Source organism: Trachypithecus francoisi, unplaced genomic scaffold (assembly GCF_009764315.1).
Source record: "Trachypithecus francoisi isolate TF-2019V2 unplaced genomic scaffold, Tfra_2.0 Lachesis_group9, whole genome shotgun sequence".
Classification (NCBI taxonomy): Eukaryota; Metazoa; Chordata; class Mammalia; order Primates; family Cercopithecidae; genus Trachypithecus; species Trachypithecus francoisi.
This window is the reverse complement of record NW_022681474.1, coordinates 59,304,231-59,327,156: the sequence shown is the minus strand read 5'-3', so window position 1 is coordinate 59,327,156 and position 22,926 is coordinate 59,304,231. Positions and strand designations below refer to the sequence as shown.

Genomic DNA, 22,926 nt, shown 5'->3' with positions numbered 1-22,926 from the left:
TTTGTGCTGGGCTGCATTCAAAGCCATCCTGGGCAACATGAAGCCCATGGGCCACAGGTTAGACAAGCTTGATCAGGATGTTTCATGTGCTAAAAAATATCTAGAATTAAATAAATGTGTGGTCTATGTGAAGGTAACTATAAAACTTGGTCAAGATGTTTACATGTTCTAAAAAACATATAGAATTAAATGTGCAGGCTATGTAAAGGAAACTATAAGTTTATTGAATGACATCTTAAAAAATGCAAATAGTGGCCGGGCGCAGTGGCTCACACCTATAATCCCAGCACTTTGGGAGGCCGAGGTAGGCTAATCACAAAGTCAAGGGATCAAGACCATCTTGGCCAACATAGTAAAGCCCGGTCTCTACTAAAAATACAAAAATTAGCTGGGCATGGTGGCGCGTGCCTGTAGTCCCAGCTACTCAGGAGGCTGAGGCAGAAGAATCACTTGAACCCGAGGCGGAGGTTGCAGTGATCCAAGATCACGCCACTGCACTCCAGCCTGGTGACAGAGCGAGACTGTCTCAAAAACACAAAAAACAAAAAAACAAAACAAAAAGTAAGTAACAGGAACTAATCATTTTTTGAACAAAAAAAGTTAGGCATATTATGTCACAACATTCCAAACAAATTCTCAACAACGTTCTGTATTTTCAAATCTTTTGTACTGCTGCTAGAACAAATGTAAATTTTATGTGAAATAATGAGGGGGGTCGAGAATTTTGTGAAGATACAGACTAAAGCTTAACTAGAGATGTCTTTTTTTTTTTTGGTTGTTTTTTGAGACAGTCTCGCTCTGTCGCCCAGGTTGGAGTGCAGTGGCATGATCTCAGCTCACTGCAACCTCCATCTCCTGGGTTCAAGCGATTCTTGTGTCTTAGCCTCCCGAGTAGCTAAGACTACAGGCACGTGCCACCACACCTGGCTAATTTTTGTATTTTTAGTAGAGGTTTCATCATGTTGGCCAGGTTGGTTTCGAACTCCTGACCTCAGGTGATCCACCCACCTCGGCCCCCCAAATTGCTAGGATTACAGGCGTGAGCCACTGCACTGGGGCAAAGATGCATCTTTAATGGCTAGAATAAACTAAGTATTTTAGAGTCTGAAAAAAAAAAATATGTAGGCCGGGCGCGGTGGCTCAAGCCTGTAATCCCAGCACTTTGGGAGGCCGAGACGGGCGGATCACGAGGTCAGGAGATCGAGACCATCCTGGCGAACACTGTGAAACCCCGTCTCTACTAAAAAATACAAAAAACTAGCCGGGCGAGGTGGCGGGCGTCTGTAGTCCCAGCTACTCGGGAGGCTGAGGCAGGAGAATGGCGTGAACCCGGGAGGCGGAGCTTGCAGTGAGCTGAGATCCGGCCACTGCACTCCAGCCCCCGGCGACAGAGCAAGACTCCGTCTCAAAAAATAAATAAATAAATAAATAAATAAATAAATAAATAAATATGTAAAGGCCTAAGATCATGTAAGAATTCAGTATGTGATAATGGTGGCTATGTCAGTTTTCCAGAAAAATGTAACCAATAAGAAGATGTACATATAGAAAGAGCTTTATGATAAGGAATTGGCTCACCTGATTATGGAGGCTAGCAAGTCCCAAGATCTGCAGGTTGAGTTAGCAAACTCAAGGCCCAGGAGGACTGAGAGTATTATTCCAATCTGAAGGCTCAAGACCCAGGAAAAGCTAATGTTTCAATTGAGTCTAAAGGCAAGAAAAAGCTGATGTCCAGTTTGAAGGTCACTGGTGGGAATTCTCACTCAGGGGTGTTGGCACTTTTGTTCTATTCAGGCCTTCAATCAATTGGATGAGTCCCACCCACGCTCATCTGCTTCACTTAGTCTACTGATTTAAATGTTAATATCATCCAATACTCCCTCACAGATATACCCAGAAGAATGTTAACTGGGCACTCCATGACCCAGTCAAGTTGACATATAAAATTAACCATCACAATGACATTTCAAAGCAGAGAGAAATAGGCCTATTTAATAAATGGTGTTGGGGTAAGTGGTTCTCTCTGTAGATCACATGGTACGTGTAAATGTTTACCTCACAAAATAAATATACTTCACACCGAATATAAAATTTAAACTACCAAAGCGTTTAAAAATTATAATGAGCATTTCTAATCTTAATGTTAAGATTGCGTACCAATTGCAGAAGGAAAAAATTACTTAAAAGTTTTGTTTTGTTTGAGATGAAGTCTCACTCTGTTGCCCAGGCTGAAGTGCAGTGGCACGATCTTGGCTCACTGCAAGTTCCACCTCCCAGGTTCACACCATTCTCCTGCCTCAGCCTCCCGAGTAGCTAGGACCATAGGCACCCACCACCACGTTCAGCTAATTTTTTTTTTTTTTTTTTTTTTAAGTCGAGACAGGGTTTCACCGTGATACCAGGATGGTCTTGATCTCCTGACCTCGTGATCTGCCTGCCTTGGCCTCCCAAAATGTTGGGATTACAGGCGTAAGCCACTGCACCCAGCCAAAATTACTTAAAAGCTTGAAGTAATTTGAAAACTTAAAAAATAGATATATTCCCATAGACAAAATTTAAAGTATACCTCCCAGAAATGAGAAAGACTATCCTGTTGATATGTTATTCATAAGGTGAAAAAAACAAGTTTCCATTGTTCCTGTAAAAAGACAAACTATGTACTTAGATTGGTGAGAGTACATAAGCCAAGAAAATATCTTAATAATCTTCCATGACTAGCTATTACAAAATGATGAGCACCTCAGTTAAAGTGAGCCTACTGATATAGGCCAACATTAAGAAAGTGAGGGGTAATCAATATTTTTAAATTTCGATGTCTGTAGAAAATTTAGAAATTAAAATGTTTAAGAACTATTTTATCATATTATATTAGTAAGGTTGGAATTTTTTAACAACAACAAAAAAGAACAGCACCCACTGTAGCAATGGTGGGCCCCCATTTCCGAACTTTTTCTTTTGTTTTTGAGACAGGGACTTACTCTGTCACCTAGGCTAGAGTGCAATGACACAATCACAGCTCACTGCAGCCTAAACTTCCCAGGCTTAGGTGATTCTCCCACCGCAGCCTCCCAAGTAACTCAGATTATAGAGTGTGCACCACCATGCCCGGCTAATTTTTGTATTTTCTGTAGAGAAAGGGTTTCACCATATTGCCCAGGCTGGTGTTGAACTCCTAGGCTCAAGCATTCTTCCCACCTTGGCCTCCCAAAGTGCTGGGATTACAGGCATTAGTCACCCCACCCAGCTGTCACATTTCCAAACTTTGAATGGGAATGAAATCCATACAGACTTCCTGGAGTCAGTTTCATTAGAACCCCTATTACCCAGAGAGTAGACTCTGAGAAATTAATTTGAAGACGACTTGGTGGTTGTGCAACTGGGAGAAAAAAAAGGGAGAGAGAGAAAAGACTTGGACAAGCGTAGAAAGGTATATGCTCAAAGGTATACCTCCATAATGTTCATTTGTAAGAGTAAAAATAAGGGAAACTAACTAAAAGTGAGCCATTGGTAGGGTGTAGATAAAATATTATAGATAAATGATTGTTGAGAAATTTTAAGTTGTTAAAAATGGTGAGGTAAGGGTAGGAAAACTAACATGGAAAACTGTTATGTACTGTAAATGAGTTCACCATATACATTATACTTCCATTGTGTGTGTGTGTGTGTATCCTAAAAGGACACTGAAATATAAGAAGTCAAAATAAACCAAAAGCCCCTGACAAAACTAACACACATAACAGAAAGTACTATTTTCCCCACTAATTTTCTCATATAAATAAGTGGAAAAACGTATTTTCAGAGAGTGTAACCCTATGACTTTTGTGATAAAGTCATGTCAGTGATTTTAATGTCTATTTTCTGAGTATTATTTCCTCATCATGACCTACTAAACTAACTCCATGTTGTTTCATGGTTAAAGTTCTTCACAGCCTTTGATAGCATCTGACTGCTCTTCTAAAGTTATTGATGTTCAGGTATGTTTTTCATCACTACCACTAACATTACCAGTTTGAAAACTTAGGCAACATTTCTATAGGAACTTTAAAATATATTTAACTGTAATAACGTAACAATAATATGTGTACAAATCACCAAATCATCTGAGAAACCTAAAAACCATACATAATAGTAGTATCAATTCATCTAAGGTTAATTTCCTGTGGCTGAGCTGATACTATTTCTCTTTAGAAGCAATTAAAAATACAACTTACAACTCTCCAGTCATGTATGTATTCTAGCATTTGATTAATAGTCTGACCATATTTCTTGATTTTTAATACTCAAATGTCCATAAAACTCCAGTATGTTATAAATTCTCTACAGGCACATATTTATTAGTTACAGTGCATGGAAAAAGGCCCAGACAGAACTAAAAACCAAGTTACTTTAGGGAAGTGAACCAATATATGAGTGAGGTGGGTTGAAGAGAACTCATCTGTCAAATTCCAAAAAATATTTATTCTCCCAATATCGGCAACTGGTGCGGACATCAGCACAGGGGAATCTAGGCCTGAGAAAGTTAAGGAAGTCCCACTATGTCATGGGCACCAGTCAGGGCTGCCAAGTTTCTCCAAGTTCGTTTTCTGTTTTAAGGGATGTTATCAGAGATCCACAAGAATAGGATAAGCCTTTACAAGGGGTCTGAGTTGAAGAAATTCTGAACTCCTGTCTTCTTTTCTGAGGTCCTGAGCTTCCTTTAGGGGATCGGTAAAGGGAGAATTTTTGGCTGTTACTGAAAGCAAGCTTACGGTTAAGGCCCACTTTTGTAGAGAGGATAACTACCCCCATTCTGTAGATAAAGAAACCAATAACAGACAGCATTGGCCATACCAAAGTATGGACTCCAAACATGGCATAGCTTCATATTAGTCATCAGTTCTCACCTCCCAAAGTATCTGAGACCTTGCTCTTCATAACTGCTGTCTAAGAGAAGACATTGGTTTTTTGTTGTCTGAAAGAGAAGTCTGGGAATGCAAGATCTGAGAAGAGAGGTAGGTTGGGAAAAGGGAGTTGGAGTTCCTCAAAGGGAGGAGGTTGAGCGTGCAGTGTCCTGTCACTGGGTGACAGATGAAGACTCAGTGGAAAAACAGGAAGGAGAATAGGTAAGTCTTCCTCAGAAAAGGAGAGATATGATGAAAGGATCCAGGGCAGTCACAGCCACAGTCTCTGGTTGCCAGCAGCAAACAGGGGTAGGGGTTGAAGGCATCAAGGATACCCATGGGCTGAACCCTACCAGAAGCAATAGTTCCACATTTCCCTGCTAAATACAGGTAGGGTGTGAAGTGACAGGACCCACTAGACCAGAGGAAGGCAATTTCAAGACAGAAAGTAAGCCCAATTCCAAAAACAGGCTCTTAGGAGTTTATCAGAAAACTATTTCCAGGCACTGGGAGTGATTAGTCATTTCAGAAATCACAGATCTATGACCCAGCAATTCTCATCCTGGTTTAAACATGAGTGCACTGGGGGATAAACTGTTGATTGTGAGATCAGTTTAGTATATGGGAAAAAGTATTTCTTTTAATAGAATGCAGTATAAGAGAAAATATCAACAAAGTACATTACAGGTAATTAGGGTAAGGATCTCATAAAACAGAATCTTAAGTTGTTGGTTTACATGCATGTGTTAGATACACACATGTGAACACACTATTCTTCAAGATACTATCCACATCACTCCTCCCTCAATGTAGCCTGCTCAGTGAGGTCTTTTCCTCTCCATCCTATCTAAAATCAAACCTTGTATCTGACAACTTTTCCTATTTTGATTTTTCTTTATGGTGCTTATCATAGCCATCTTCTTTTCTTTTTTCATTTTTGTGTTGCAGACTGACTTTCAGTAGATTACAGAGCAAATGTACTTTCTCAATATGACTGCTGGAAGCAATAAGGATACAAACTCTCTGGTCTACAGTGACCTCCCAATAAAAATATTCTAGGATGGCTTGTCACTGGTCTCTTTTGTAACAAACTACCATTTCTGGATCAATACAAATGTGGAGGACATGAAGACATAGTAATCTGTGGAGCCAGGACTGGGGTAAATGCCACACCGTGATCACTATGACAGGTTCTATTACTAGAAGAATGCAGAAAAGTTGTACTGAGCAGTCAAAGGAATAGTCATAACACATATTTAAGTACATAATAAAAATGTATCAAATTAACACAAGAAAGGGTGAATTAATCAAATAGTGCAGGGACAACTGGCTATTTATTTGGAAGGATACAGAGCTGCTTACCTTACACCACATACAATAAGAAACACCACAGGGACATATGAATAATGTAATTTAATATAATGTCTGCTTCACACATGTTGAAGGAGGGATATACCTGCGTGGTTCCAAAGGGAGTTTACTTATGCCAATAGGAAAGGAGAACAAACAGAAACACTTAACTTGCAACTAGTAGAGTAACTTTATTTCTAACACTGAGCCTTCTACGTAGGAATTTACAGAAATGAAAAACACTGTGCTGCTTATTCTCCATTTCTCTTCCCAGATTCTCTCTCCACCCTTCTCTGTGCCCACCTGGGCTCTCCCGCAGATGTATCTGGTTGGTTTCTCCAAAGAGAGGCACCAGCAATTTGGCACCACAGTTCTGGTAGTAATGATGTCTCTTACAAGGTGGCCCCTCCTCCATGACAGCAGTTCTTACTGGGCTCTGGTAACACTGTTTCCATCCTTGCCCTTCAAGGCTCAGAATGGCAATGGCTTCCTGCTGATACAAGTCTCTGGGTGTTTCAGTGCCCCTTGTTTCTGGCCCACACCACTGTAATCAGTCTGCCATTAAAATCTTTTTAGTTGGAGAATTCTGTTTTCCGCCAGAAAGAACCATGGCTGATACAAATAACCATCCATATATTAACTTGTCAAAAGAAATAATTCTTCCCCCAATTACCATATAGAACATTAACACTTAGAAAAATATTCCTCTGTGCCAGCTAGAATGCCTTCAGCTCTTAAGTATCAGATAGCCCTAAGACCAAATAAAAAACAGTTATTGAGAGTTATACAAAGTCCCAGTGGAGAGCAGGTACAGAGAGCAGAGTAGCTCGGCAACATCACCTCTGAACTGGCTTTTTCTACCTTGTGCACTGTTATCGTCAGCCTACTGCCCTTCAGATACAAACGATAAGCCAATAGCATGTACAGACATGAAAAAGCCCAGCAGAAGAGACAGAGTCTCTTCTCATGTCATGACAATGTTGTATCAAGGAGATCTTTCCCAGAAGGACTACACAATAATTCCCAAACATCTCACTGCTCCCAAGTTCACCCCAACAAAATCATTAAAATGGAACTTCCATGATTAGCTTTGACTAATCTGGACTTACCACCTAAGTCATCTGGGAGAAGAATGCACAAAAATACAAAATTTAGCTCAGCAAGGATGAAGTAGGGAATGGCCATCACGTGGGCAGTGTCTGTTAGAACTGCTGACCACTGTGTTCCAAGGGGGGGCAAAGGAAACAACACGACAAGGGAAGCAGAGACACTCTAAAATACTAATACACAGAACTAGTATCACATAGACCATGCCTAAACAGATACATAATGAAATACCAAGGGTATGAAAAGGGCCTTTGATTACATACCGCCACTTTTTATTTGAGGAGTGCAGTATTACTGTTTGTTAACCTTTGCATAATTTATGTAAAAACCATTCTTATTAACAGCATTTACATTACAGAATGACCCAGAGGTAGCTGAAAAACCTCAGAAAACTACTGTTTAACTTCTTTACTGAAGTGATAGTTCAATAATGGCCATATTCATGCATATATGCCAGGAAACAGAGGAAAGGTACATGATATAGTTCTTTGTGAAATAATATTTCACTAAAAACACATACTGGCCAAACTACAAAGGGACTCTGGTAGTATTTAGAGTAGGACAGATTCAGAGGTAGTTAAAAACCTCACGAAAATATTTTTGGCTTCTTTTTTGAAGATGCGGTTCAGCTGTAAATGGCCATAGCCATTTATTTACGTCAGGAAACAGAAGGGGTACGCAGTTTGTATTGCCAAATACGTTCTCATATATACACAGTGATGTGCTGTAAATATTTGACAGCAGGTTATCTGAGAAAATTAAAACCCTGATTTATAGTTTGTCAATTTCCATGGTGTAAACACTCCCACTAATTCCAAGCTACCAACAAGACAGCACTGCATGTGGAGTTGGGAAGAGACAGATGTGCAGTGCACACTATATACAGTATTTTCATCACACAGATTAAATAAGTAAAACAACAAGGGTAATAGTGAAATGTAGCAAAATAATTAGGAAGTGATGAGTGCTGAGTATTTATTACCTTTGTTTTTAATTTAACTGTAAGTTTACATATTTTAAATAATTACTTTTTAATAACTGGCTCACAAAATTCCTTAAAATTTAACAATCAGCAGAACTTTTAAGTCAGTATGAGGTTATACTAGCACATCACTACATTTAAGTATATGTGTAGAAATATATTTACATATACATACAAACATATGTACATACACATATATATCAACCTATAAAGACACCAATGGTATTTAGTGTGGAAAATATTAACACATACCATAGTAGTTACTCAATTAAGGGTACATACTTTCTCGTCACAATCATGTTGAATTCCAATATACAAATCAAGCATACTCAAATTTGTTATATTAGCATACTCACATAAGGTCTACAAACATCAGGGACTCTTCACATGTATGTTTAATGCTGCTGTCATTCAACTTTTACAAGCTTCAGATCCCACTGTGAATATGGGTATAAATGAATATTGTCCATTATATTTGCAATAAAATTTTGGTATCATGCCTGGAATACAACACTAAACAACATAAATTCTAGATAAATATTTTCACCATATTACTTAGGTGAACAGAATTCCCCTCAGTACAAATTTTCTAATGAAAGGTTTTAATTTTTCTTGAAAGCTTTTACATATTCAAACAAGAAGTCATTTTCTACAAATGTCTGACATTCTTTGGCTTTCTCTAATCTCCTTTTTTGAAACTGTATAACCAATTTCACAGGTGTACGAAGGCTTCTAACATTCAGGATGTTGAAAGAGCTTTCACCCTCGTGTGAATTCTCTGATGTTTGGTGAGCACTGACCTCTGACTAAAGGTCTTCCCACATGCATTACACTCATACGGCTTCTCCCCTGTGTGAGTCCTCTGATGTTTAGTGAGAGCTGATTTTTCACAGAAGGTTTTCCCACATTCGTTACACTTATAGGGCTTCTCCCCAGTATGAGTTCTTTGATGTACAATTAGGTTTGACTTCACACAGAAGGATTTTCCACATTCATTACATATAAAGGGTTTTTCCCCTGTGTGTGTTCTCTGATGGACAGTGAGGGCTGATCTGTGGCAGAAGGATTTCCCACACGCATTACATTCATAGGGTTTCTCCCCTGTGTGTGTTCTCTGATGTTCAGTGAGGTTTGACTTCACGCAGAATGTTTTTCCACATTGCTTACATTCATATGGTTTTTCTCCTGTATGTGTTCGCTGATGGTTGGTCAGGTGTGGTTTCTGGCAAAAAGCTTTCCCACATTCAGTACATTCATAGGGCTTCTCCCCTGTGTGTGTTCTCTGATGTTGAGTGAGGTTTGACTTCTCCCAGAAGGTTTTCCCACATTCACCACATTCAAAGGTTTTTTCTCCTGTGTGAGCTCTCCGAAGCTGGGTAAGATGTGACTTCTTGCTGAAATTACTCCCATTTTCATTGTAATCATAAGACTTTCCCCCCATGTGTACTATCTGATGTTTTAAGAGAGTTGACTTTTCCCAGGTTTTGTCACTCACTTTATATTCATGGAGAATCTTTCTTGTGTAAGCTCCCTGATGGATAATGAAAGCTGAATTGTCACAGAAGATTTCCCCATATTCATTATATTCATAAGGATTGTCCTTTGTAAGAGCTCTCTGATGTCCGAACCTTAAATTCATGCAGAAGGACTTCCCACAAATACTGCATCCATATGGCTCCATTTCCAAATGAGTTCTTTGAGATATATCGAGCTTTAAACTTTCAATGAAGGTTCTTCCACATTCATTATATTTACAGACTGTCTCTCCCATCTGAGATCTCTTATTTGTAAAAAATGATGCCTCATCATGGAAGCCTTGTCCATTTTTATTATACTCAAAAGGTTGGCCAAAACTTGGCTGACTGAGATCCTGGTGATAATTAATGGCATTCCTTTTTTGATCATATTTATAAGACTTCTCTCCAATAGGGATTTTCTCATGCCTAATATCAAGGAGCAATCTCTCACATACATTAAACTCATCAGGCTTCTTTCTGGAACAGTTCTTTTTACTAATAATTAAGCCCGAAATATTTTTCAAACTCATTTCACATGAGTCACATATTTTATAGGAATAATTTCTTAAAGAAACAGGGTCTGTGCCCAAATTGAAAGTTTTGCCTCCTTTGTCTCCATTTTCTACACTTACTGTTTTGTTGTTGAATAGAAGCTCCCAAAAATGGTCATCTTCATTTTCCTGGTTGCTCTCTAATATGTCATCAACTTTCCATTTCCTTTCTAGAAATGAGAAAAATAACCACATCTTATGAACCTTAGTACATTTCTGATGGAACTGGACTTTTACACAAATGCCCTATCATACAGTCAATTCTTTTGTTTTAAATTCAGTTTCCTGGTGTGAACTGAGTTCAAGTGTACATTTTCTTTACCCACCAAGGTTTAGGTGGAAAACATAAACATGCTTCAGTGGAAACAGGGAGAGGAAGTTGGCAATGACATTTAACACTTTATAAATATAACCTTCAAAACTGAAAGAAAAGATGAAATAAAATTCACAGCACAGAGAACCAGAGTGGCTGACTCAGAAATAGAAAAACTCGGAGAAAATGGGGTGAACCCAACAGAGACAATGAACACTGAATAAAGAGATGGTAAAGATTAGCACACAAGAGGTTTCAGAGGATGAATTAGGTTTGGTGGAGACAAAATAGAGCTTGGTCCTAATCCACTCACACACAGTTTACTGGGGAAGAATTCCCACCAGAGTATACGCTTCTTTCTTTGAATCAGCAAGAAAATTAACATTCTGAACACATCAACTTCCTTGGGTTCAAAAGAATAGTCCTATATAGCCCAAGATCCGGTGTTTTCTTTAAGTTTTATTGAGAAGAAATAATTTTTTTTAACGCTGTAGGAAAAGCATACTAGGGAAGGTGAAATAAACTCAAGACATGATAAATAGGAGATAGAGATATTCTGAGAGCTGTTCTTTCAAAGAGCAGGAAACGCACAGAGAATGAGTTCAAGGGAGTTTTTTAAAAAAGGAAATAGAGTGAGTGGTAGTGAGAAACGTAAGAACTAAGTTCGGCAGAGGTAAAGCATGGTTTACATACTCAACATCATGCAAATCTATTACAAATATTTCTATGCAGTCTGGCTAGAGATTAGACTCTCAGAAATTGCTCATCCCCAACAACATACCTTCCACTCAACTAGAAACATTCTATCCTTATCTCTCCTTAGATCCTGGATATCCTTCAGTGAACTGCTACTTTAACTTAAAAACAAAAACTAATAATAATAAAATAATGATAGCAAAAATCTCTATAACACCTCTACCATTTTAAGGCTCCACTTGATCCATCCTTTAGAAGTTACTGTCTATATAATTCATTGTAACATAAAATAAATCCCTTGCTCAATGCTATTGCCTCTATTGTGACCAGAGTCCAGATTTTGGCAGGTATTACTATAGTCTTGTTTCCTCTGCCCCCAATGAGTAAACTGTACATTATTCTTATAAAGCAACATGCACTGAATTATTTTCAACCTGTACCTGATCAGCTATAATACACGAGGACAAAATATGGGAATGTGTATTTAGAAAGAGTACCATAGAATACTTTCAAAATGTATGAAAATGAATGATCTCTCCTAAATCTGGCTACACAGATAATCAACAAAGTAATTATCAACATATCCAAATCAGTGAGAGAGGCCCTTCTCCTTTGGAGAACAAAAATCTCAATACAGAAAGAAACCCTAAGCAACCCTAAGCCATATGAACAGGTCTGAGTTTTTGGCATACAGCCACTAGTGAGTTAATGTCATAAAATCTGGGCTATTTAAGTTTCAGCAAAAAATTAAGTTCTAACTTAAAACAAGTTAAATAATAACAAGCCATTACTATTCAATGTCTAAACACTTTACAAACACAGTATGAATTACCTGAAAAAAGGCAAGGCAAACAAGAATGGAAGTTTTTCAATAAATGAGAAAACATTTGCAAATAAAATTTAAGATATAGAATAGGATGGGATTTGACATAAATTTTAGGGAGCAGAAACAAACAAATTTAAGACAGGTAGCAAACGACTACACTATCATAGTCATTGAAAGGGAAATTTACTGAGCAGCTCCCTTGCTGTGATCTATTGAAAGTCAGCCCTTGATACAAGTGTTTAAAATTTAAAAAAGAAAATAAAGAGAAATTTAATTTATTAATAAGCAGCAACTTTAGGTTAGTTTGTTAAGCTAAAGGAAGATAAATTGAATAATTTAGGCCAAAAAAAAGAGAAAAGAACCAACTAGGAATTAGAAATTAGACAACTAATAATTAGACTGAGTCAGGAATGAGAGAATACAGACATAGTTTTGCTTTTGAGTTATATCAATGAAAAGTGAGAATATAAAGGTATGTAGAAGATAGTTTTAAATGAAAAATAACAATAGGAACAAAGCGACCGGTAGGAGATATTAACAGGTTTATTAGCACAGCGATGCCATGGTTGCCATTCAAGACAGCAGTAACGTGGAAGAATGTACCTTATTTGACTACAGGAAACCAGGCTCTCTGGTTTTTGTGTAGCTCAGATTGTTATTCTTCAATATCCTCTACAGGATGAATTTAATACTTACTAAAAGCATTACTGTCCCAGGACTACTCTCACCTACATACAATCACACTCTAGAAAAGGGGTTGGCATATAACTACAAGGCAATGGCCCTTGAGCTAAGAATTTTTTTTAAGTTTTTAAAGGGAAAAAGCTGGATGAGACAGTAGAGAAAAGGGAAGAGGAAAAGAGAGGAGAGAGAAAGAGCAAGAGGAGAAAGAGAAGGAATAAGGAAAAGAAAGAAGATGAGGAGGAGCAGCGGTAACCACGACCATATGTGGCCTGCCAAGCCTCAAACATTTACTATCTGGTCATTTACAAAAAAGTCTGTTGACTTCTGGTCTTGAAGATCTCATTCTGCCTCATTCCTTTAACATCATATAAAGTTGATGCCTTTCAAATGGATACTTCTAGTTCTGGCCTCAACCATGTACTTACACATATCCAATCTCCTAGTCAAAAACAGGCTTGATTCTAACAGTTACCTCCAACTTCTAGTGTTCAAAATTAAATCCGTGATAACTCCCTTATATGTCTCCTCTCTAATTTTTCTCTGTCTCAGTAGATGATAACCTAATTTATCTAGCTGCTTGAGACAAATTATCGGGGTCACACTTGATTCCCCTTTCTCTCATATACAATCTGACAGCAAATGCTCTTGGCTCCATCTTCAAGATATTTGTACAAACCTACCACTTCTCAGTACCTCTGGCACCTCCAACACAGTCTCAGCCACTATCCTCTCTCCTCTGAAGCACATATGGTACCCTATCCCTACTCATGCCGCCCACAACCACCCACCACAGTATATACACTGCACAGATGTCAGAGAGATCCTTTTAAATTGTAAATCAAATCTGACAACTTAAGCTGATTTACATTTACTCAAAACAAACAGTTTCTCATAGCACCAAAAGTAAAATTAATGTATCTACCATAGCACATGTTACTTCTCATGACATTATCTCCCACCAGTCTCCACCATGCCCACTAGCTTCCAACCACAGTGGTTTCCCTGACAGTGTTCAAACATTCTAAGAACACACCTGTCTAAGAGGTTTGGTATATTATGTTCTCTCTGCCTGGACTACTCTGAATCCACATAACTCACACTTTCATATTATTAAAGCCTCATCTCTAATGTGGGAACTTCTCAAAAAGGTCTTCTCTAACCTACTTGCCAAACAGACTATACCGTCATTCTTCATCCTCCTTTCCCGTGTGAATTCTCTTCACAGCACTGACCATGACCCAACTGTGTGTGTGTACCTATATACACACACATATGCACATGGGTGTGTACATATATACACACACACACAGACATGTGCACACACATGTATTTTTTTGTCCTTTATTGTAATACACACTAGGATACCAGGGACATTATTCTGTTAATTACCTAAAACATAACAGACATAGTAAGTGCTCATCATATGTTCTTAAATGAAAATATGGAAGGATTGCAAGAATACCTGTCAGCTAACAAAAGGTGTTCAAGACAACAGAAGGAAGGTAAACAATTTTAAAAGATAAAGACAAACTAACCAAGAAAACATATCTAAAATGCAGCCAACTGGTTTGGATTATAGGATTATAGGTATAAGTAAAATACTTCAAAATGTCAAAAAAAAATAAAAAGAAAGTTTTTTTTTTTTTTTTTTTTTTTTTTTTTGAGACAGTCTCACTCTGTCACCAGGCTGGAGTACAGTGGCGCAATCTCAGCTCACTGCAACCTCCACCCCCTGGGTTCACATGATTCTCCTGTCTCAGCCTCCCGAGTGGCTGGGACTACAGAAGCGTACCACCACATCCAGTTAATTTTTCGTATTTTTAGTAGAGACGGGGTTTCACCATGTTGGCCAGAATGATCTCGATCTCTTGACCTCGTGATCCGCCCGCCTCAGCCTCCCAAAGTGCTGGGATTACAGACGTGAGCCACCGCACCCAGCCAAGAAAAGCATTTATGAGTGAGAATAACATATGGAGGAGTGATTAAGGTAACAGGGATGTGGGCCAATTGTTTTTGATCATTTCCAAAGGTCTGGAGCTAAAAATAGACATTTCTAAAAAATATTTCAAAGGTGACAAATTCTAAACCAATTACCTAAGTTCTAATTTCCTCTGGCTTTCATCTGCCTTGAAATCACTAACTCACCTGGGTGGCACTGGCTTGGGAATCCTTTCTCTAATATCCAGGGCTCTTCTCCTTGCTCGATCTTAAAGATCACTTCCGGTTTAGTAATGCAATACCCTGTTAAGATAAAATAACACAGGACTGGGGCTAAATAGCTTTGTTTCAGGGGCTCTGAACACATGATGGGGAAGAAAGGCACAGCTTCACCAGCTACCCAAAGAAGGTGCACAAATGAATCAATCCCTGAGGAGGGAAGAGCACCTTTATGGTGGCCAAATGAGATCAGTCATCTCAGAGACTTCAATCTCAAGCTTTAATTTAGAAAACTACAGGGCATTCACGTTTCAACAACTAGTAAATGCATGCTATTGATAGTCATGTGAGGAAAAAAACTCCTTACCTACTGAGACAAGATTGCTATAATTTTCCAGGATCACATCTCTGTATAGTACCTTCTGAGCAGGGTCCAGCAGATACCACTCTTCCTGAGTGAAGTCCACACATACATCCTTGAATGACACTTGTTCCTGTAATAGTATACTCTTTTTACATGAAATGGTCAGAACTAGATGATATAGAAAAGATTTAAGAGAACTAATATCTTAAGAGTTTACTAAAAAATGACAGATAGTTTACCTCCCTCTGTGCTATACTATATAGAAAACAAAATATCTTGTATAAATTGAGTTTCTATTAAGGGTCTGGAATTGTGCTAGCTGCTGCAAATCCTACTGGTGAAAACAGACAAACATGGTCCCTGTTCCCAGAGTGCTTATGACCTGATAAGGAGATACACAGAATAACATTTACTAAGTTGCACATTGCAGGAACTAGCAGTGTGTACCAAGGAGATTGAAGTTACAGAGGAAATATTCGTTGTTTCATATTACCTTTTACATTATCAAGTTAACTGTCATCAAGGAAGCAAAACTTTGTTATTAAAATAATAGGACTGAAATGAATATGACCAAGCTCAGCACATATTGATTCAAGTGACTGCCCTGCAGTCTACATGCCCATCAGAGAAAAGGACGAATCCTCTCCGCTCAACAAGATCATCTTCTGGGGCTTCCACCAATGTTTCCAATGTTTCTGTTTTTAAACACAATATTTGGCATCTAGTAAAAAACTTCATGGTATGTGAAGAGATAGGGACAATGAAAAAAAGACAAAAGCAAACTCACAGGTGACTGAGCTAGTAGAATTAACAAACAAGAACTTCAAAATGAATTATAATTAATATGTTCAACAAAACAGAAGAAAATATCAACAAAATAAATGAGAAAATGGGAGAAGTTCAACACATACACGGTATGTGTGTTATACAGAAAAAGGTTAATACAGCAAGCCTGAGACTAATACCCTTTGAAAGGTCTGCTATAAAAGATCACCATTGATGGGCATTTGGGAGCTTGGATTTCAGAAAGGTTCTGACCTTAACCTTCTCTGATAGGAACAGCTCACTGAGCCTGAGCTGTTTGTGTAAGTAATATGGTTTATACACGACATGTGCATTGCTTCTGGGAGTCTAGAATTTTGGTACATGATAGGCAGACAGTACCTATGTGACCAGCCTCTAATAAAAATTCTGGGCACCAAATGTCTAGTGAGTCTCCTTGGTACACATTTTACGTGCATTGTCACATGTCATTGCTAGAGGAGTTAAGCGTGTTCTGTGAGACCCCATTGGGAGAAAACTCCAGGAATTTCGCTGATTTTGCTTTGTATCCTTTCACTACAATAAATCATAGCCATAAGTATGACTATGGATCTACAAGAAACAATACATCAGTAACAACAGGCACACCTAGCACCCCAATTTTGGTTTCTAATGCCATGCTCCAAAATATGCTGAGTCATCCTAGGGCATCATTAACAACCTGGGTGTGCTCTCAGACAGACACCTCTTACACACGTATACACACAAACACGTGCACACACACACACACACATACATAAAATGGACATTCTAGAGCTGAAAAGCACAATATCTGAAATTAAGAGCTCATTGCATGGGTTCAAAATCATATTAAAGAAGACATAATCTGAAATATACATTTAACAAAAGACTATCAAAATACATAAGGCAAAAACTGATAGAAGTAAAAGGAAAACTTGGAAATATACACCACAATTGGAGGCTTAACACCCCTGTAAGTACTGATGGATCAACAGGCAGAAAATCAGTAAGTACATAAATGCCCCAAAATAGCACTATCAACCAACTTGATCTAAGTGACATTTATAGAATACTTCATCCCAAACAATAAAATACACATTCTATCATTCTGTTCATGTTCAACATAGAACGTACTTTGGGCCATAAAACATACCTTAACAAACTTAACACAATAGCTATTATACAAAAAACATGTTCTCAGACTACAATGGAATTAAATAAAACCAGTAAGCAAGAGACGGTTGAAAAATCCTCCAAATACCTGAAAGCTAAACAACATACAACCTATAGATCAAAGGGGAAGTCTCAAAAGAAATTTTTTAGTGTTTTAAATGAAAATACTCCTTATCAAAATTTATGGGATGCAGAGACAGTAGTTCACAGAGAGAAATTTATAGCATCAAATTCATGTTTAGCTCTGCAAAAGATGCTTCTACAAAAATGAAAAAATAGACCACAGACTGAGAAAAACTATTTGCAAACACTTATCTAAAAAAGTGTTAGAACCAAAATATGCAAAAGAACCCTCAAAACTCAATAATAAGAATACAAATTATGCAACTTGAAAAACAGGCAAAAGATCTGAATAGACACGTCACCAAAGACAGACCAATAGCAAATACACATACAAACAAATGCTCACCATCATGTGTCATTACAGAAACAAAAATGAGATACCATAACATTTATTAAAATGGTTAAATCCAAAACAATGACAATATCAATTTCAGGTTCAGATGCAGAATAACAGGAATTTTGATTCACAATTGGTGGGAATGCAAAATGATATAGCACCTGTGGAAGACAGTTTGGCAATTTCTTACAAAGCTAAACAATCTAAATTCGTCGGGTACAGTGGCACACACCAGTAATCCCAGCTACTCAGGAGGCTGAGGAAGAAGAATCGCCCAAACCGGAAGGCAGAGGTTGCAGTGAGCTGAGATCATGCCACTGTACTCCAGCCTGGACAACAGAGTGGGACTCCATCTCCAAAAAAAAAAAAAAGAAAGAAAGAAAACCAGTGCTCCTTTGAAAACCAGCTGCTTCTGGGCTGGGGCAGACCATGTATATAATGAACCTGAAATCACTTCTGGTACCAGAAAATGAGAAAGTACTCAAACGAAAACACGATAATGGGCTATGTCAAAGGGACACAGGAACCATTTGAAAACACAGCCTCATGGCCAAGCTGAAGCAGTTGGAGCAACAAAATGAACAAGGTAGTGTTGGATTATAACCAAAGTATAAGATAACTAGCAATGAGTTCATACTAATATAAATAAATGATTAAATAAACACAAGAGAACAGACAAATCTCCTGCACAGAATTCCTAATAATTTATATGGATATTCTGCCATCAAGGAGGTGTAGCGTAACTCTCCAGTTCATTCCAAAGAGTACAGTTGAAAACAGAGGACAAAGGAGTAATTTTACAGTGGAGAAACATGACCACACTACCTCCACCAGGTAATCAACAGTGATACATCAACAGTGATACATCATGCTCATAGCATTTTCCTTTGATATGACATGACTGAATGACACTACCTCTGTGGTCTTCCTCTAAGAAACCCTAACCTCAGTCTAATCATGAGGAAGACAGGAGACAAATATCAACTGAGGGACATTCTACAAAACAACTGACTTGAACCCCTCAAAATTGTCAAGGTTATCAAAAACAAGGAAAGTCTGAGAAACTGTCACAGCCAAGAAGAGTCTAAGGAGACATGATGACTAAGTAGAATGTAGGCATCCTGGAACAGAAAAATTACATTAGGGAAAAATTAAGAAAATCCCAATAAAGTGGTCATTACTTAATAATATATCAATATTGTTTCATTAATTGTGACAAATGTACTACATTAATATGTTAATGATAGGGAAAACTGTGTTTATGGGATGTATATGGAAATTGTACTGTCTTCACAACTTTTCCATAAATCTAAAACTCTTCTAAAGCCAAAAGTTTATATAATAAGAAAAACACATGTAAGAGTACAAGATTAATGAAGTGGAATTATGTCAGCATAATGGAGAAGTAGGCGTCACCAAGCTCAGGTCCCTCAGAGACATCAAAAAACAAGCAGAAACTATCAGAATAAACTTCGTCAGAATTCTGAACAGGTTAAAGACTGATCGCAACCAAACAGATGCCAAATCAGAAAGAAAAAAAAAAAGGCAACTTCAAAATGGTAGGAAAGCTTTGTGGCACTTCTACTTGCCTTTAACCCAACCCTCCTTGGCTTGGTGACAGCCTTGAGACAGCAGCCCACGTTCCAAGTGTGGGTCCCTGGTCCTTGATTCTAGAGGGACCAGAGCAGACTTTACTTACAAGGAATTGTTTATCTGTTCCAACTACGTGGGAAATACCTGAAGGACTGATGCAATATGCTTGTCTCTGTTTCACCTAACTCAGAACTCATTTAGGATAGAAAAAAATAATCCTTGCTGGAAAACACTGTAAGGAGAACAAAATATCTGCAGTCGTCTGCAGCAGAGGATTATGGTTGAGACATATAGTATACCACTTAAGGCCTGAGAAGAAAACCTGGAGAAGGTATCTTTGGGAAATTTGGGCTTTCAAAAACCCCCACATATACTGAGAAATTTAGAAATCCGGACACATACCCAAGGCAGAATGTATACCGACAAGCCTTAAGAAGACCATAAACTTTCACCTCTAGCTATTCTCAAGGTTCAGTGCAATCAGGACATGAAAGCTAAAGCAAGGTTGTAAACAGCCTGGCTAAATGTTAAAGAGTACCCCACCGCAGAGTCAATGTGCAAAGACTGGGAGAACTGTTTATTTGTTGTCTTTAGCACCAGGGATTCAAAGAAATCTCTGTAAAAAAAACATTAGCTGAATGCAAGCTAAGGAACAGAGACTTCAGTGACACACATAGAACAAGGAAATCAGACTATAAAAATAGCATGGTGGCTGAGCACAGTGGCTCATGCCTGTAATTCCAGCACTTTGGGAGGTCAAGAGGTCGAGACCATCCTGGCCAACATGGTGAAACCCCATCTCTACTAAAAAAAAAAATACAAAAATTAGCTGGGCGTGGTGGCGCATGCCTGTAGTCCCAACTACACGGGAGGCTGATGTAGAATTGCTTGAACCCGGGAGGCAGAGGTTGCAGTGAGCCGAGATTGCAACGCTGTACTCCAGCCTGGCGACTGAGGGAGACTGTCTCAAAAAAAAAAAAAAAAAAAGAATAGCATAGTAAGGTACCTGAACAAATAGACAATTGCAGCCTTCAAAAATGAAAAACAGCAAACCTTAGGGAAGGGTAAAAATCTGATTTCCAAAGTTACCATATTAAAATATTCAAATGTCCAATTTCCAACAAAAAAGTAGAAGGTATTCAAATACACAAGAATATAGAGCCTACTCAAGAAAACCAAATTCCTTCCTCAAGAAAGCCCAGATATTGGACTTAGTAAACAAAGATTTTAAATAAATTATCTTAAGTGTCATCAAAAATTACAAATAAATAAAAGAAATGAGGACAACAATGTCTGAACTGAGTTGGAACCTTTAAAAAGAAACCAAGTAGAAAATCTAAAGCTGAAAAGCAAAATGACTGAAATTTTAAAATCCACTAGAGGTTTTAACAACCCATTTGAGCCGACAGCTGAAAGAATCATGAATTGGAGGATATAAAAATTGAAGTAATCTGGTATGAGGGGCAGAACAGAAAAAAAAAATAAAGAAATGTGAATAGAGCCTAAGGGACCTGTGGGACAACTTTGAGTGGACTATCTATCATACAATTACAAGAGTCCTAGAAGGAAAAAAGAGACAGAAATGGGAAGAAAGGTTACTCAAAGAAGTAAGGGATAAAAACTCCCCAAACTCTATGAATAACACAAATTTTACATCCACAAAGCTCAAAAAACTCCAAGTAAGAAAAATTCAAAGAGATCCACTGAGGCACATTATTATCAAACTATCAAAAGCCAAATAACCACCACAGAGGTCAGATACCACAGAGACCAGAAGGCAGTGGGATGGCATCTTTAAAGTGTTAAAGAGGGGAAAAAACAAAAATGAAAATCCTGCCAGCCAGGAATTTGTAAACCTGGCAAATCGATCCTTCAAAAATGAAAGATAAATTAAAATATTCCAGATAAAAGCCAAGAGAACTCATTATCATAAACCATGCCCTAAAGAAAATACTAAATGGAAGGTTGAAATGAAAAGATCTTCATAACTCAAAGCTGTATGAAGAAACAAAGAGCTCCAGTAAAAAATTATGTAAGTCTCTACTAAAAAATACAAAAAACTAGCCGGGCGACATGGCGGGCGCCTGTAGTCCCAGCTGCTTGGGAGGCTGAGGCAGGAGAATGGCGTAAACCCAGGAGGCGGAGCTTGCAGTGAGCTGAGACCCGGCCACTGCACTCCAGCCTGGGCGGCAGAGCGAGACTCCGTCTCAAAAAAAAAAAAAAAAAAAAAAATTATGTAAGTACAAAAGCCAGCATTTTGTATTTTATAACTCCAACTCGTAGTTTGTAACTCCAATCTTTATTTCCTAAAGAAGGGTACCACAAATGTATACACAGTAACTATAAATCTATGTTATTCAGCGCACAATGTATAAAGATGTAATCTGTAGCAACAACAACAGTGGGAGAAGGCAGCTGTATAGGAGCAGAGTTTTGTATGATACTGAGACAAAGCTGGTATTTAAACTAGATTGTCATAAATGTGGAATGTTCACTGTTAATCTCCTGGTAAACACTAACAAAATATCTTTAAAAATACACAAAAGGAAATGGGAAGTAAATCAAAATATGCTACAAAAAATCAGCTAAACAGAGCAGTGAAAGAAATGAACAAAAAATTAGAAAGAAAGAAAAATACAGCAACTGGCAGAAGTCAGTCCTTCCTTGTTAGAAACGACTTTAACTCTCTTCTTTCCTTCCTTTCCTTTTCTTTCCCCTTCCTTTCCCTTTCCCCTTCCCTTCCCTTCCCTTTCCCCTTCCCTTCCCTTCCTTCCCCTTCCCTCCCATCCCCTTCCCTTCCTCCTTCCCTTTCCACTCCCCTTCCTTCTTCCCTTCTCCTTTCCTTTCCCCTTTCTTCTTCCCTTCCCCTTTCATTTCCCCATCCTTCTTCCTTCCCCTCCCCTTTCCCCTTCCCTTCCTCCTTCCCTTTCCACTCCCCTTCCTTCTTCCCTTCTCCTTTCCTTTCCCCTTTCCTTCCTTCTTCCCTCTTTCTCTTTCTTTCTTGTTTTTTGGGAGATGGGGTCTCACTCTGTGGCTCAGACTGGAGTTCAATGCCTCCATCTAGGCTCACTGCAACCTTGGCCTCCTGGGGATTAGCTCAAGCGATTCTTCCACCTGAACTTCCTGAGGAGCTGGGACTCCAGGTGCATGCCACCACACTGGGCTAATTTTTGTATTTTTTGTAGAGACAAGGTTTCACCATGTCAGGCTGGTCTTTAACTCCTGGACTCAAGCAATTCACCTGCCTTAGCCTTCCAAAGTGCTGAGATTACGGGCAAGAGCCACCATACCCAGCCAACTTTAATTCTAAATAGGTTAAATTCTTCCAACAAAAAGGCAGAGATTGGCAGAATGGATTTAAAAAAAAAAAAAAAACTCATGAAAAAACTTAAGTCACATTCACAGAGTTCAGTGGATCTTAAATAAGAATAAATAAAAGCTAAAACAAAACCAAAACAGAACTTTAAAAGCAGCCATATAAAAACCCAAA

The 22,926-nt window shown here is 38.3% G+C and overlaps 1 protein-coding gene across 19 annotated transcripts in view; it reads right to left on the bottom strand.

The window, feature by feature from the left end:
- ZNF248 (zinc finger protein 248) overlaps positions 1 to 22,926 on the bottom strand; it is a 78,361-nt gene that overhangs the window by 40,045 nt on the left and 15,390 nt on the right. For 7 of the 19 annotated variants that reach the window (XM_033208283.1, XM_033208285.1, XM_033208282.1 and 4 more), the window contains 3 exons: positions 15,483 to 15,557; positions 15,052 to 15,147; positions 6,397 to 10,557 (listed from right to left, as the gene is read on the bottom strand). In XM_033208283.1, coding sequence (XP_033064174.1) covers positions 9,059 to 10,557; positions 15,052 to 15,147; positions 15,483 to 15,534 — 1,647 coding nt within the window. In that variant the 5' untranslated portion in view covers positions 15,535 to 15,557 and the 3' untranslated portion in view covers positions 6,397 to 9,058. Of the gene's footprint in view, positions 1 to 6,197; positions 10,558 to 13,828; positions 14,443 to 15,051; positions 15,148 to 15,430; positions 15,558 to 22,926 lie in introns of those variants that run through there. The other 12 variants (XM_033208298.1, XM_033208300.1, XM_033208297.1 and 9 more) reach the window with 5 other exon arrangements.